Source organism: Pan paniscus, chromosome 20 (genome assembly GCF_029289425.2).
Source record: "Pan paniscus chromosome 20, NHGRI_mPanPan1-v2.0_pri, whole genome shotgun sequence".
Lineage (NCBI taxonomy): Eukaryota > Metazoa > Chordata > Mammalia > Primates > Hominidae > Pan > Pan paniscus.
In genome coordinates this window covers 16,034,971-16,047,827 of record NC_073269.2, presented here as the reverse complement: position 1 = coordinate 16,047,827, position 12,857 = coordinate 16,034,971, and the positions used below count along the sequence as shown (strand labels likewise).

General features: G+C 51.2%; 1 protein-coding gene across 2 annotated transcripts in view; it reads right to left on the bottom strand.

Moving 5' to 3' along the window:
- The window catches only part of LDLR (low density lipoprotein receptor), a 43,507-nt gene that overhangs the window by 2,611 nt on the left and 28,039 nt on the right, over positions 1-12,857 (bottom strand). For both annotated transcript variants that reach the window (XM_034944390.3, XM_034944391.3), the window contains 5 exons: positions 9,978-10,119; positions 9,689-9,841; positions 7,859-8,029; positions 3,115-3,192; positions 1,529-1,686 (listed from right to left, as the gene is read on the bottom strand). In XM_034944390.3, coding sequence (XP_034800281.1) covers positions 1,529-1,686; positions 3,115-3,192; positions 7,859-8,029; positions 9,689-9,841; positions 9,978-10,119 — 702 coding nt within the window. The remainder of the gene's footprint in view (positions 1-1,528; positions 1,687-3,114; positions 3,193-7,858; positions 8,030-9,688; positions 9,842-9,977; positions 10,120-12,857) is intronic.

The window sequence follows — 12,857 nt, the reverse complement described above, 5'->3', positions numbered from 1 at the left end:
CTGGGCCTGGCAGCCTCCCCCAGCCTGATCCCCAAGCATGTTCCCCCAGGAGCCGCCAGAGGGAGACGGTGAGTACCTGATTCAGTCACTTCCCACAGCTCTCAGGGCAAAAGCCAAAGTCCTCCCCAGTGGCCCACAAGGCTCTGCACAACCTGCCTGGTAACCTCCTGCCTTTTTACCCCTCTCTCTGTTTGCTCCAGCTACAACGGCCTCAAACCCAACAGGCACGGTCCAGCCTCAAGGCCTTCGCACAGGCTGTTCTCCTGGTTCAGAGAAGCCTACCTACCCTAAACCCCTTGTCTAAAGATCAAGGCCGGCGCAGTGGCTCACGCCTGCAATCCCAGCACGTGGGGAGGCCAAGGCAGGTGGATCACTTGAGGTCAGGAGTTCGAGACCAGTCTGGGCAACATGGCGAAACCTCGTCTCTACTAAAAATACAAAAATGACCTGGGCATAGTGTTGTAATCCCAGCTACTCAGGAGGCTGAGGCTGAGGCATAAGAATTGCTTGAACCCAGGAGGCAGAAGTTGTAGTGAGCCAAGATCACAGCACTGCACTCCAACCTGGGTGACAGAGAGAGACTCTGTCTCAAAATAAAAAATGAAAGCAAAAAAATAAAACACCTCCTCTCCCTTCCTCCCTCCTGGCCCTCTGGAAACCCTTCTTTGAATGTTTTTTTTCTTTTTTAAGAGACAAGGGCTTGCTCTGTCACCCAGGCTGGAGTGCAGTGGCTCAATCACAACTCACTGCAGTCTCGATCTCCTACCTTAGCCTCAAGCAATCCTCCTGCTTTAGGCTCCCTAGTAGCTGGAACTAGGTGCGCATCACCACACTGGGCTAAATTTTTATTTTTTGCAGAGATGGGGTCTTGCTGTGCTGCCCGGGTTGGTCTTGAACTCTGAGCTCAGGTGATTCTCCTGCCTCAACCTCCCCAAGTTCTGGGATCACATGTGTGAACCACCATGCCGGGCCTCTGAACTCCTTTTTTTTTTTTGAGATGGAGTTTTGCTCTTGCCTCCCGGGCTGGAATGCAGTGGCGCGATCTCGGCTCACTGCAACCTCTGCCTCCTAGGTTCAAGCGATTTTTCTACCTCGGCCTCCCGAGTAGCTGGGATTACAGGCGCCTGCTACCACGCCCGGCTAATTTTTTGTATTTTTAATAGAGACGGGGTTTTGTCATGATGGCCAAGCTGGTCTCAAACTCCTGACTTCAGGTGATCCGCCAGCCTCGGCCTCCCAAAGTCCTGGGATTACAGGCATGAGCCACCGTGCCCGGCCTCTGAACTCCTTTTGACTTTCTTTGCCCCGTCACCATCTGATGGAGCTCTCTATTTGCTTATCCAACATTCCTCTACACCACCAAGGCCATTGTCCGCTGACATTCTGAATGAGCGCACAGAAGCATTCACCTAATGCTGTCCTCGATCTGGAGGGCTGGGGAAGCCTCGGCCTGGTCCCTTGAGGATCATATGCCTCCAGCTGGGAAGGGGCCGCCATGGGCTCTGGCCTTCTAGAGAGGGTCACTCACCGAGGGGTAGCTGTAGCCGTCCTGGTTGCGGCAAATGTGGACCTCATCCTCTGTGGTCTTCTGATAGACGGGGTTGTCAAAGTTGATGCTGTTGATGTTCTTAAGCCGCCAGTTCTTCCACAGGAGGAAGGCCCCCAGGCAGAGGAAGACGAGGAGCACTGTAGGGAGAGGCACGCTCTGTCACACAGCTGCCCCCGAGACCAGAGACCCAGCTCCGTGGCTGGAGTGAAAATACGGGCAACGTACCATAACCTGGACTCCTGGTCTTTTATGTTTGTTTAGAGATCGCCTTGCGGCCTGGGCCCGGTGGCTCATGCCTGTAATCCCAGCACTTTGGGAGGCTGAGGCGGGCGGATCATGAGGTCAAGAGATCGAGACCAGCCTGGCCAACATGATGAAACCCAGTCAGTCTCTACTAAAAATACAAAAATTAGCTGGGCATGGTGGCGGGCGCCTGTAGTCCCAGCTACTCAGGAGGCTGAGGCAGGAGAATTGCTTGAACCCGGGAGGCAGAGGTTGCAGTGAGCTGAGGTTGAGCCACTGTACTCCAGGCTGGGCGACAGAGCGAGACTCCATCTCAAAACAAACAAACAGAAAAGAGGCAAATCCATGCATAAGAATTTTTTTCTTTCTTTTTTTTTTTTTTGAGACGGGGTCTTGCTGTGTCACCAGGCTGGAGTGCAGTGACATGATCTCAGTTCACTGCAACCTCGACCTCCCAGGTTCAAGCGATCCTCCTGCCTCAGGCCCTCAAGTAGCTGGTACCACAGGCACGTGCCACCTGCCCAGCTAATTTCTGTACCTTTTCTAGACACAGGGTTTCGCCATGTTGCCCAGGTTGGTCTCGAACTCCTGAGCCCAAGCAATCCACCCACCTCAGCCTCCCAAAGTGCTGGGATTACAGGCATAAGCCACCGCACCCAGCCTCATAAGTATAAGAAATATCTAACCTGAAGCCCACTGGGTGAGCCACGCCCCAGAAGTAGCTGACTTCTTCTAGGTTTCTGTCCAGGATTAGCCACACACAGGGCTGTGACTTTTTAAGAAATAGGAAGTGGGGTACAGTGGCTTGCACCAGCTACTCAGGAGGCTGAGGTGGGAGGATCGCTTGAGCCCAGACATTGAGGCTGCAGCGAGGCATGATGGCGCCACTGCACTCCAGCCTGGGTGACAGAGCAAGACTCCATCTCTCAAAAAAATTAAATTTCTTTTTTCTTAAAATTTAAGAAAAAAAGAAAAAAGAGATGTGATGGTAACCGAGTTAGGATGAGCATGGGTGAGGCAGGGAGAGCGCGCCTCTCCACACAGCCCCCTGCAAGGGAACCAGTTCCCCAGAAGGCACTCAAATCTCGGCGAGGCTATTCCACAGCACATGACCCAGCTCCACATCCTGCATCTGACCCCTTAGCTGTCTGATCTTGTCACTGGCAGCCCCAAGCCGGGAGAGGCCGTGGGGGTGATAAAGGACACCAGTGGGGCTGTTCCCCATCCAGGAGAAAAGGTGAACAGGCCCAACCAGCCAGGCACGAGGTCACATTGCAGGAGGCTGTGACCTGGGGGACGCTGGGGGACCGGCCCGCGCTTACCGATGGGGAGGATGATGGACAGAGCCCTCACGCTACTGGGCTTCTTCTCATTTCCTCTGCCAGCAACGTCGCCCAGAGCTGCAGGAGAGAAGCAAGAGTGAGGCCCAGGTCTAAAGGAAGGCCACCAAGAAATGGAGCAGGCAGAGGACGGTGGTCACGGCAGGAAAGCGCCCGGCACATCTCCCTGGACACTTGGAGAACTTCCCAAGTCTGCGAGAGGCCACACGGGCTTATTTGTGAGTTATCGAGGTTGTGGGACTCAATTCCGGTTTAAGAAGGTTCTTTTTGGGGGGGATAGAAACAGAGGTCTGGCTATGTTGCCCAGGCTTGTCTTGAACTCCTGGCCCCAAGAGATCCTCCTGCCTCAGCCTTCCAAAGTGCGGGGATTACAGAAATGAGCCACCGAGCCCAGCCTAAGAAGGTTCTTGAGCCTCACATTGATGAGTCTTTAGGGGAGGGCTGCAGAGGCTTTTATTCTAGGTGGTTCACAAGGTCGCAGGTGAAATTCTTGTCAACCTACTTCTGCATTTTATTAAAATGAGCATATTTTGGTCTGGGCGCGGTGGCTCATACCTGTAATCCCAACACTTTGGGAGGCTAAGGCGGGCAGATCACCTAAGGTCAGGAGTTCGAGACCAGCAGGATCAACATAGTGAAACCCTGTCTCTACTAAAAATACAAAATTAGCTGGCCGTGGTGGCATGCACCTGTAATCCCAGCTACTTGGGAGGCTGAGGGAGGAGAATCACTTGAACCCGGGAAATGGAGTTGCAGTGAGTCAAGATCGCGCCATTGCACTCCAGCCTGGGCAACAGAGTGAGACTCCCTCTCAAAAAAAAAAAAAAAAAAGGCCAGGCCCAGTGGCTCAAACCTGTAATCCCAGCACTTTGGGAGGCTGAGGTGGGCAGGTTGCCTGAGGTCAGGAGTTCAAGACCAGCCTGGCCAACACGGTGAAACCCTGTCTCTACTAAAAATACAAAAATTAGCCAGGCGTGGCGGTGGGCACCTGTAATCCCAGCTACTCAGGAGGCTGAGGCAGGAGAATCGCCTGAACCCGGGAAGCAGAGGTTGCGGGGAGCTGAGATCGCACCACTGCACTCTAGCTGGGGCAACAGAGCAAGACTTCGTCTCAAAAAAAAAAAAAAAAAAAGAAAAAAGAAAAAGAGGGTATTTTGAAGGGGACAGGGGAGCCACCTTCGGACCCCACAATGCCCAGCATGCTCAGTCCTGAGGTTGAATGGCACAGAAGCTGATTGTCCTGCATCAACTGTCCCAGGCATTATGGGATGGGGTTAACCTTGGTACAGAACCATACAAGTGGACCTGGGCCATTCAACATAAGGGCCCTGGGCAAGGCAACATTTCAAGTCCACTAGAGCCAGGCACGGTGGCTCATGCCTGTAATCGCAGCACATTAGTAGACCAAGGCAGGAGGATCACTTGAGGCCAGGAATTTGAGAGCAGTCTAGGCAATATAGCCAGATCCCCCTCGTCTCTACATAAATGAATGAATGAATGAATGGCTTCTTTGCCAAATTTGAGGAGTCCTGGATGGGCCGGTCTGTGAAGCGATTAATTCTAGCAGTGCCCCACCTCCCCCAAGCAAGAAGGTTTCTCAGCCTCTCCCAGGCAGTTTCCATTTTATCCTGCTTGTAACTGAACAAAGGTTTCAGCTACTCTGGGAAAAAAAAAAAAAAAAAAAAAAGAATGGTCTGAAATTTGCCGATGTGCCATTTTTTTGTTTGTTTGTTTGCTAAAAGTCTAGGAGCACCATTTCCCAGCAGCTCAAAGCAGTTTGGGCGCCCTCTGGTGGACAAACGAATGACATCCTGACCCACGCCTGGGTCTCATCACATCCAGGGAGGACAGCGAGGCCAGGTCAGACACTCACCACCCCAGCCCCCAAACTAAAGGGGGAGCCAAAAAGCTTAGGAATCTGATAATAATTCCTTTTCTTTGCGGAGGGGAATGGAGTTTCACTCTTGTCCTCCAGGCTGGAGTGCAATGGCGCAATCTCAGCTCACTGCAACCTCCGCCTCCTGGATTCAAGCGATTCTCGTGCTTCAGCCTCCCGAGTAGCTGGGATTACAGGCACCCGCCACCACGCCTGGCTAATTTTTGTATTTTTAGTAGAGACGGGGTTTCACCATGTTGGCCAGGCTGGTCTCAAACTCCTGACCTCAGGTGATCCACCCACCTCAGCCTCCCAAAGTGCTGGGATTACAGGTGTGAGCCACTGTGCCCTGCCCAGGAATCCAATAATATTCTAATGCATTATTTTTATTTTTAGAGATGGGGGTCTCGCTATGTTGCCCAGGCTGGACTTCAACTCTTGGGCTCAAGCAAGTCTCCCGCCTCAGCCTCTAGGAGTAGCTAGGACTGCAGGCGTGCACCTCCACACCAGCCTTTAATATGTTATTTTTTAAAATTTAAATTAATGAAAAACCACCCAATGAACAAAATATCAAAATTTTCAAGGATAGGCTGTGATCTTACACCTGCAAGATTCGGCCTCACTGGTCCACTGGCTCCAATAAAACTTTATTTACAAAAGTAAGTGGCCAGGCCTTGGCTGTAGTGTGATGATTTGAAAAAAAAAAAAAAAAACAATTTTTTGGAGACAGAGTTTTGCTCTGTCACTCAGGCTGGAGTCCAGTGGCATGATCTTGGCTCACTGCAACTTCTGCCTCCCAGGTTCAAGCAATTCTCCACCCTGAGCATCCCAAGTAGCTGGGATTACAGGCACCCACCACTATGCCCAGGTAATTTTTGTATTTTTTTAGTAGACAGGGGGTTTCACCATGTTGGCCAGGCTAGTCTCGAACTCCTGACCTCAAGTGATCTGCCCACCTTTGCCTCCCAAGGTGTTGCAAATACAGGCATGAGCCACCAGGCCTGGCCAAAAAATTTTTTAAATTGCATTAATCTCAGCACTTTGGGAGGCCAAAGTGGGCAGATCGCTTGAGCCCTGGAGTTAGAGACAAGTCTGGGCCACAAGGTGAAACCCTGTCTCTACAAAAAAATTCAAAAATTAGCTGGGTGTGGTGGCTCATTCCTATAGTCCCAGCTACCTGGGAGACTGAAGCAGGAAGATCACCTGAGCCCAGGGAGGTTGAGGCTGCAGTGAGCCATGACGGCACTCTATCACTCCAGTCTGGGGTACACAGTGAGACCATGTCCCAAAAAAATAAAAATAAAAAAGTTTTGGCTGGGCACGGTGGCTCACGCCTGCAATCCCCAGCACTTTGGGAGGCCACCGATCCTCGGGCAGATCACGAGGTCAGGAGTTCCAGACCAGCCTGCCCAACATAGTGAAACCCCATCTCTACTAAAAATACAAAAATATTAGCTGGGTATGGTGGTGGGTGCCTGTAATCCCAGCTACTCGGGAGGCTGAAGCAGGAGAATCACTTGGACCTGGGAGGCGGAGGTTGCAGTGAGCCAAGATGGCGACACTGCACTCCAGCCCGGGTGACAGTGAGAGACTCTGTTTCAAAGAAAAAAAATTTTTTTTAATATATTGCATTGCCATGTTGAATAGTTGGGTTTTAAAAGAAAAAAAATTAGTTTATTTATTATTTATTTTGTAGTAGAGATAGGGTCTTGCTATGTTGCCCAGGCTGGACTTGAACTCCTGGGCTCAAGCCATTCTCCCACCTTGGCCTCCCAAAGTGCTGAGATTACAGGTGTGAGCCACCAAAGAATAAACTGTAGGCCAGGCGCGGTGGCTCACATCTATAATCCCAGCACTTTGGCAGGGCCAAGGCAGGCAGATGACTTGAGGTCAGAAGATTGAGACCAGCCTGGCCAACACTGTGAAACCCCATCTCTACTAAAAATGCAAGAATTAGTCAGGCATGGTGGCGGGTGCCTGTAATCCCAGCTACTCTACATGGGAGGCTGAGGCAGAAGAATCACTTGAACCTGGGAAGCGGAGGTTACAGTGAGCCCAGACTGCGTCACTGCAGTACAGCATGGGTAAGAGCGAGACTCTGTCTCAAAAAAAAAGGCCAGGCGTGGTGGCTCACACCTGTAATCCCAGCACTTTGGGAGGCTCAGGCGGGTGGCTCACCTGAGGTTGGGAGTTCACAACCAGCCTGACCAACAGAGAAGCCCCTTCTGTACTAAAAATACAAAATTAGCCGAGCGTGGTGGCACATGCCTGTAATCCCAGCTACTCGGGAGGCTGAGGCAGGAGAATCGCTTGAACCCAGGACCCAGAGGTTGTGGTGAGCCTAGATCGTGCCACTGCACTCCAGCCTGGGCAACAAGAGCAAAACTCCGTCTCAAAAAAAAAAAAATTGTAAAATTGTGTTAAAACGTTACTGGATTCCTTAGCCTTTTGGAGCCTCTGTGAAAAGCTGAGTACTGAGGAATCCCTCCCTCTCCTTGCCTTAGTCCTGGCCTTTTTGGGCAGATGCCTGAAGCTGAGGCAACGAATGTGCCTTGATAAAATTTTGGGACCCAGACGGTGCGTGGCTGACTTTGGGAACCAGGAGCCTGAAGGACCTGGCCCCTCATATGATTTGGCCCATTTAATCCTTGCAAAGAGGGCAAGAACTGTTATTAGACCCACTTTACAGATAGGGAAACTGAGGGCCCAGAGACACACGGCCCAAGTGAGAGAAGGTCAGCAAGGGAGTGAGGACGACACCTGGACTCCATCTCGTGACCAAAATGTTCGTGGCCACTGAAGGGACCCGTCTCTGGGTGAAGAGGGGCCTAGGGAGGGCCCAGTCTTTACCTTGGTGAGATGTTGTCACTGTCTCCACCGTGGTGAGCCCAGGGGTGGCCCCAGGCAGCCGGGAGGTGTCGGGAACAGGCCGGGTGGTTGTGTGCTGTGTCCTTACGGCTGTGGAGCTGACCTTTAGCCTGACGGTGGATGTCTCCTGGGTGGCCACTGCAGCCTCAGCCTCTGAAAGAATAAATAAACGTCTTCTGAGTGCCACGTGCCTGCAGGCCCTTCTCATAGGTGTGTGCCTAATGACGAAAGTCTCACATGACCTTGGGAGGCCAAGGCAGGAGGGTTTCTTGAGTGAGTCCAGGAGTTTAAGACTAGCCTGGTCAACATGGCAAAATCCCATCTCTATATACAAAAAAAAAAAAAAAAAAATTATCCAGGTGTGGTGGTGCACGCCTGTACTCCCAGCTACTCAGGAGGCTGAGTGGGGAGGATCGCTTGAGCCCAGGAGGTAGAGGCTGCAGCAAGGTATGATCCCATCACTGGGATGACAGACAGACAGGATGGCCTGGATGACAGAGTAAGACCCTGTCTCAAAAAAAAGAAACCCAAAAATAATTATTAATAAAATTTTTAAAAAGTCCAAAATCAGGCCAGGCACAGTGGCTTTAGGCCGGGTGAGGTGGCTCAGGCCGGGCGAGGTGGCTCATACCTTTAATCCCAGCACTTTGGGAGGCCGAGGCAGGTGAATCGCCTGAGGTTAGGAGTTCAAGACCAGCCTGGCTAACATGGTGAAACCCCGTCTCTACTAAAAATACAAAAAAATTAGCCGAGTTTGGTGGTGGGCCCCTGTAGTCTCAGCTACTTGGGAGGCTGAGGCTGGAGAATGGTGTGAGCCTGGGATGTGGAGCTTGCAGTGAACTGAGATCATGGCACTGCACTCCAGCCTGGGCGACAGAGCAAGACTCCGTCTCAAAAAAAAAAAAAAAAAAGAGTACTGAAAATAAACACTATGAATATCTACTTTGTGATCATATTGTTTCTTTTTCCTTTTTCTTTTTTTGTTTTTTTCAGACAGGGTTTCACTTTGTCCCCCAGGCTGGAGTGAAGTGGTGTGATTATAGCTCTCTGTAGCCTTGACCTCCTGGGCTCAAGCAATCCTCACACCTCAGCCTCCCGAGTAGCTGGGACCACAGGTGTGAGCCACCACGTCTGGGTCATATTGCTATTTGTTGTTGTTCAAAAGGGAGATTCAATTCACTTGAGGGAGGTGCTGGCCTCAACTGAGACTTTCTCAGAGGATGAGAAAAGTCAACAAAGGGGGATGGGCGCAGTGGCTCATGCCTGTAATCGTAGCACTTCGGGAGGCAGAGGTGGGAGGATCACCTGAGGTCAGGAGTTCAAGACCAGCCTGGCCACCATGGAGAAACCCTGTCTGTACTAAAAATACAAAACTTAGCCAGGCATGGTGGCGCATGCTTGTAATCCCAGCTACTTGGGAGGCTGAGGCAAGAGAATTGCTTGAACCCAGTGGGAGAGGTAGCAGTGAGCCAAGATGGCACCACCGCATTCCAGCCTGGGTGACAGCAAATCTCAAAAGAAAAAAATAAAGAAAAAGAAAAGTCAACAAAGGGGACCAGTTCCTCCCTCAGGGCTCCTGTCAGAAATCAGATCACCTCTTCAGGGGGCCGGGAAAGAGGAAACCAGGCATCAAAGGGGAACTGGGTAAATGTCAAGCCCGGTGCTGATGTGTCCTTCCAAGAAAAGTATGGTTATCCCGACTCATGAGTCCTTACAACGACCTTGAGGTACCCATTTGACAAATGAGCAGAGAGAGGCTCAGGAGGGGGCAGTTGGAGGACACAGGACGCAGAAACAAGGCGTGTGCCACACCTGTGAGGCAGCTTCTCATGTCCCTGGCCAGCAGCATGCCGTCCGGGCAGGCGCAGGTAAACTTGGGCGAGTGGGGGTTGATCTGCGGGGCAGGGAGGCACAGATACTGGCAGCCGCCGTTGCTCAGGGTGGTCCTCTCACACCAGTTCACTCCTGGGGCAGAAGAAGCGGAGTCAGGGCAGGAATGAGATCATCAGCTATACCAGAAGATTCCAGAAATTTCCAGAACATTCCAGAGTTTCCACAAGGCGGTTTCAAGGTTGGGGGGGTGGGGCTGACCCACCCTTACCTCTTGGCTGGGTGAGGTTGTGGAAGAGGACCATATCCTCTGGGGACAGTAGGTTTTCAGCCAACAAGTTGACATCGGAACCTGTGAGGCGGTTGGCACTGAAAATGGCTTCGTTGATGATATCTGTCCAAAATACTTTGTCCTAAACAGGCAGCAAGGAAGATGACAAATCCCGTTAAACACTGGGATGAGACACAGGCCACCCTCTCTCCACAACTAGTTTTTTTGTCTGTTTGTTTGTTTGTTTGTTTGTTTCAGACAGAGTTGCACTCTTGTTGCCCAGGCTGGAGTACAGTGGCCCAATCTTGGCTCACTGCAACGTCCACCTCCTGGGTTCAAACGATTCTCTTGCTTCAGCCTCCCGAGTAGCTGGGATTACAGGTGTGTGCCAACATACCTGACTAATTTTTTGTATTTTTAGTAGAGACGGGCTTTCACCATGTTGGCCAGGCTGGATTCAAACTCCTGACCTCAGGCCATCCACCTACCTCGGTCTCCCAAAGTGCTGGGATTACAGGCGTGAGCCACCGTGCCTGACCCACAGCTAATTTTTTTTTTGATTTTTTTTTTAGACGAAGTCTCACTCTGTCGTCCAGGCTGGAGTGCAGTGGCACGATCTCGGCTCACTGCAATCTTAGCCTCCCAGGTTCAAGCGATTCTCCTGCTTCAGCCTCTCAAGTAGCTGGGACTACAGGCATGTGCCACCACGCCTGGCTAATTTTTGTATTTTTAGTAGAGATGGGGTTTCACCATGTTGGCCTGGCTGGTCTCGAACTGCTGACCTCATGATCCACCTCCCTCTGACCTCCCAAAGTGCTGGGATTACAGGCATGAACCACCACACCTGGCCCACAACTAGTTTTTAATTGTGGTGAAATACACATAACATAAAATGTACCATCTCGACTATTTGTGAGTGCACAGTTCGGTGGCCTTAAGCAGATTCACGCTGTTGTGGAAGTATCACCATCACCACCATCCATTTCCAGAACTTTTTTTGTTGTTGTTTTTTGAGACAGAGTCCCACTCTGTCGCCCAGGCTGGAGTGCAGTGGCATGATCTTGGCTCACTGCAGCCTCCACCTCCTGGGGTCAGGCAATTCTCATGCCTCGGTCTCGAGAACCCAGGATTACAGGTGCCTGCCACCACACCTGGCTACTTTTTGTATTTTTTTGTTTTGTTTTGTTTTTTTTGAGACAGAGTCTCAACTCTGTCACCCAGGCTGGAGTGCAGTGGCGCGATCTCGGCTCACTGCAAGCTCCACCTCCCGGGTTCACGCCATTCTCCCGCCTCAGCCTCCCAAGTAGCTGGGACTACAGGTGCCTGCCACCACGCCCGGCTAATTTTGTTTTTGTATTTTTAGTAGAGACGGGGTTTCACCATGTTAGCCAGGATGGTCTCGATCTCCTGACCTCATGATCCGCCCGCCTCGGCCTCCCAAAGTGCTGGGATTACAGGCGTGAACCACCGCGCCTGGCCTACTTTTTGTATTTTTTGTAGAGACAGAGTTTCGTCATGTTGGCCAGGCTGGTCTCGGTCTCACACTCCTGGACTCAAGCGATCCTCCTGCCTCAGCCTCCCAAAGTTCTGGGATTATAGGCATAAACTGCCATACCCAGTTTAAATCTCTTTTCTTTATAAACTACCCGGCCTCAGCTATTCCTTTACTGCAATGCAAATGGACGAACACACTTGGGGGGACTCCACTTTTGGCTGTTGGTAATCATGCCAGGAACGTGGGGTTATAAAATAGCGCCATTTCCTTAGAGCAGGGTTTCCCCACGATGGCTCTATCTAGGGCCTGCTACTTCCCTGTTCTGGGTGTTCAGCAGCGTCACCAGCCTCTACCCACTAAATGCCAACAGTCTTCCCCATTGACTTGTGACAACCAAAAAATCTCTAGAAATTGCCAAATGTCCCGAGAGCCAAGATCACATGTGACAGAGGATCACTGCCTTTCACGACTCTCAATAAAAAGAATACAAACCGCCGGGCACGGTGGCTCACGCCTGTAATCCCAGCACTTTGGGAGGCAGAGGTGGGCGAATGACCTGAGGTCAGGAGTTCGAGACCAGCCTGGCCAACAATGGAGAAACCCCATCTCTACTAAAAATACAAAATCAGCCAGGCGTGGTGGCACATGCTTGTAATCCCAGCTACTAAGGAGGCTGAGGCAGGAAAATCGTTTGAACCCAGGAGGCAGAGGTTGTGGTGAGGCGATATCGTGCCATTGCACTCCATCCTGGGCAACAAAGGTGAAATTCCGTCTCGAAAAAACAAAAAAAAAAGAAAACAAATCGGCCGCAGTGGCTCATGCCTGTAATCCCAGCACTTTGGGAGACTGAAGTGGGAGGATCACTTGAGGCCGGGAGTTCAAGACAAGCCTGGTCAACATACTGAGACCCCATCTCTAAAAAAAAAATACAAAAATCAGCCAGGTATGATGGCACACATGCCTGTAATCTCAACTACTCAGGAGGCTGAGGCAGGAGAATCGCTTGAACCTGGGAGGCAGAGGTTGCAGTGAGCCAAGATTGTACCACTGCACTCCAGCCGGGGTGACAGAACGAGACTGTCTCAAAAAAAAAAAAAAAAACAAAAATGAGCTGGGCATGGTGGTGTGCACCTGTAGTTCCAGCTACTTGGGAGGCTGAGGTGGGAGGATCACTTGAGCCCAGGAGGTTGAGGCTGCAGTGAGCTATGATCACAGCACTGCACTCCTGCCTGGGGACAGAGTGAGATCCTGTCTCTTAAAAAAAAAAAAGAAGAAGAAGAAGGAAAGAAAACAGAAATAGCTGGGCACGGTGGCTCAAGTCTGTAATCCCAGCACTTTGGGAGGCCGAGGCAGGCAGATCACCGGAGGTCGGGAGTTCAAGACCA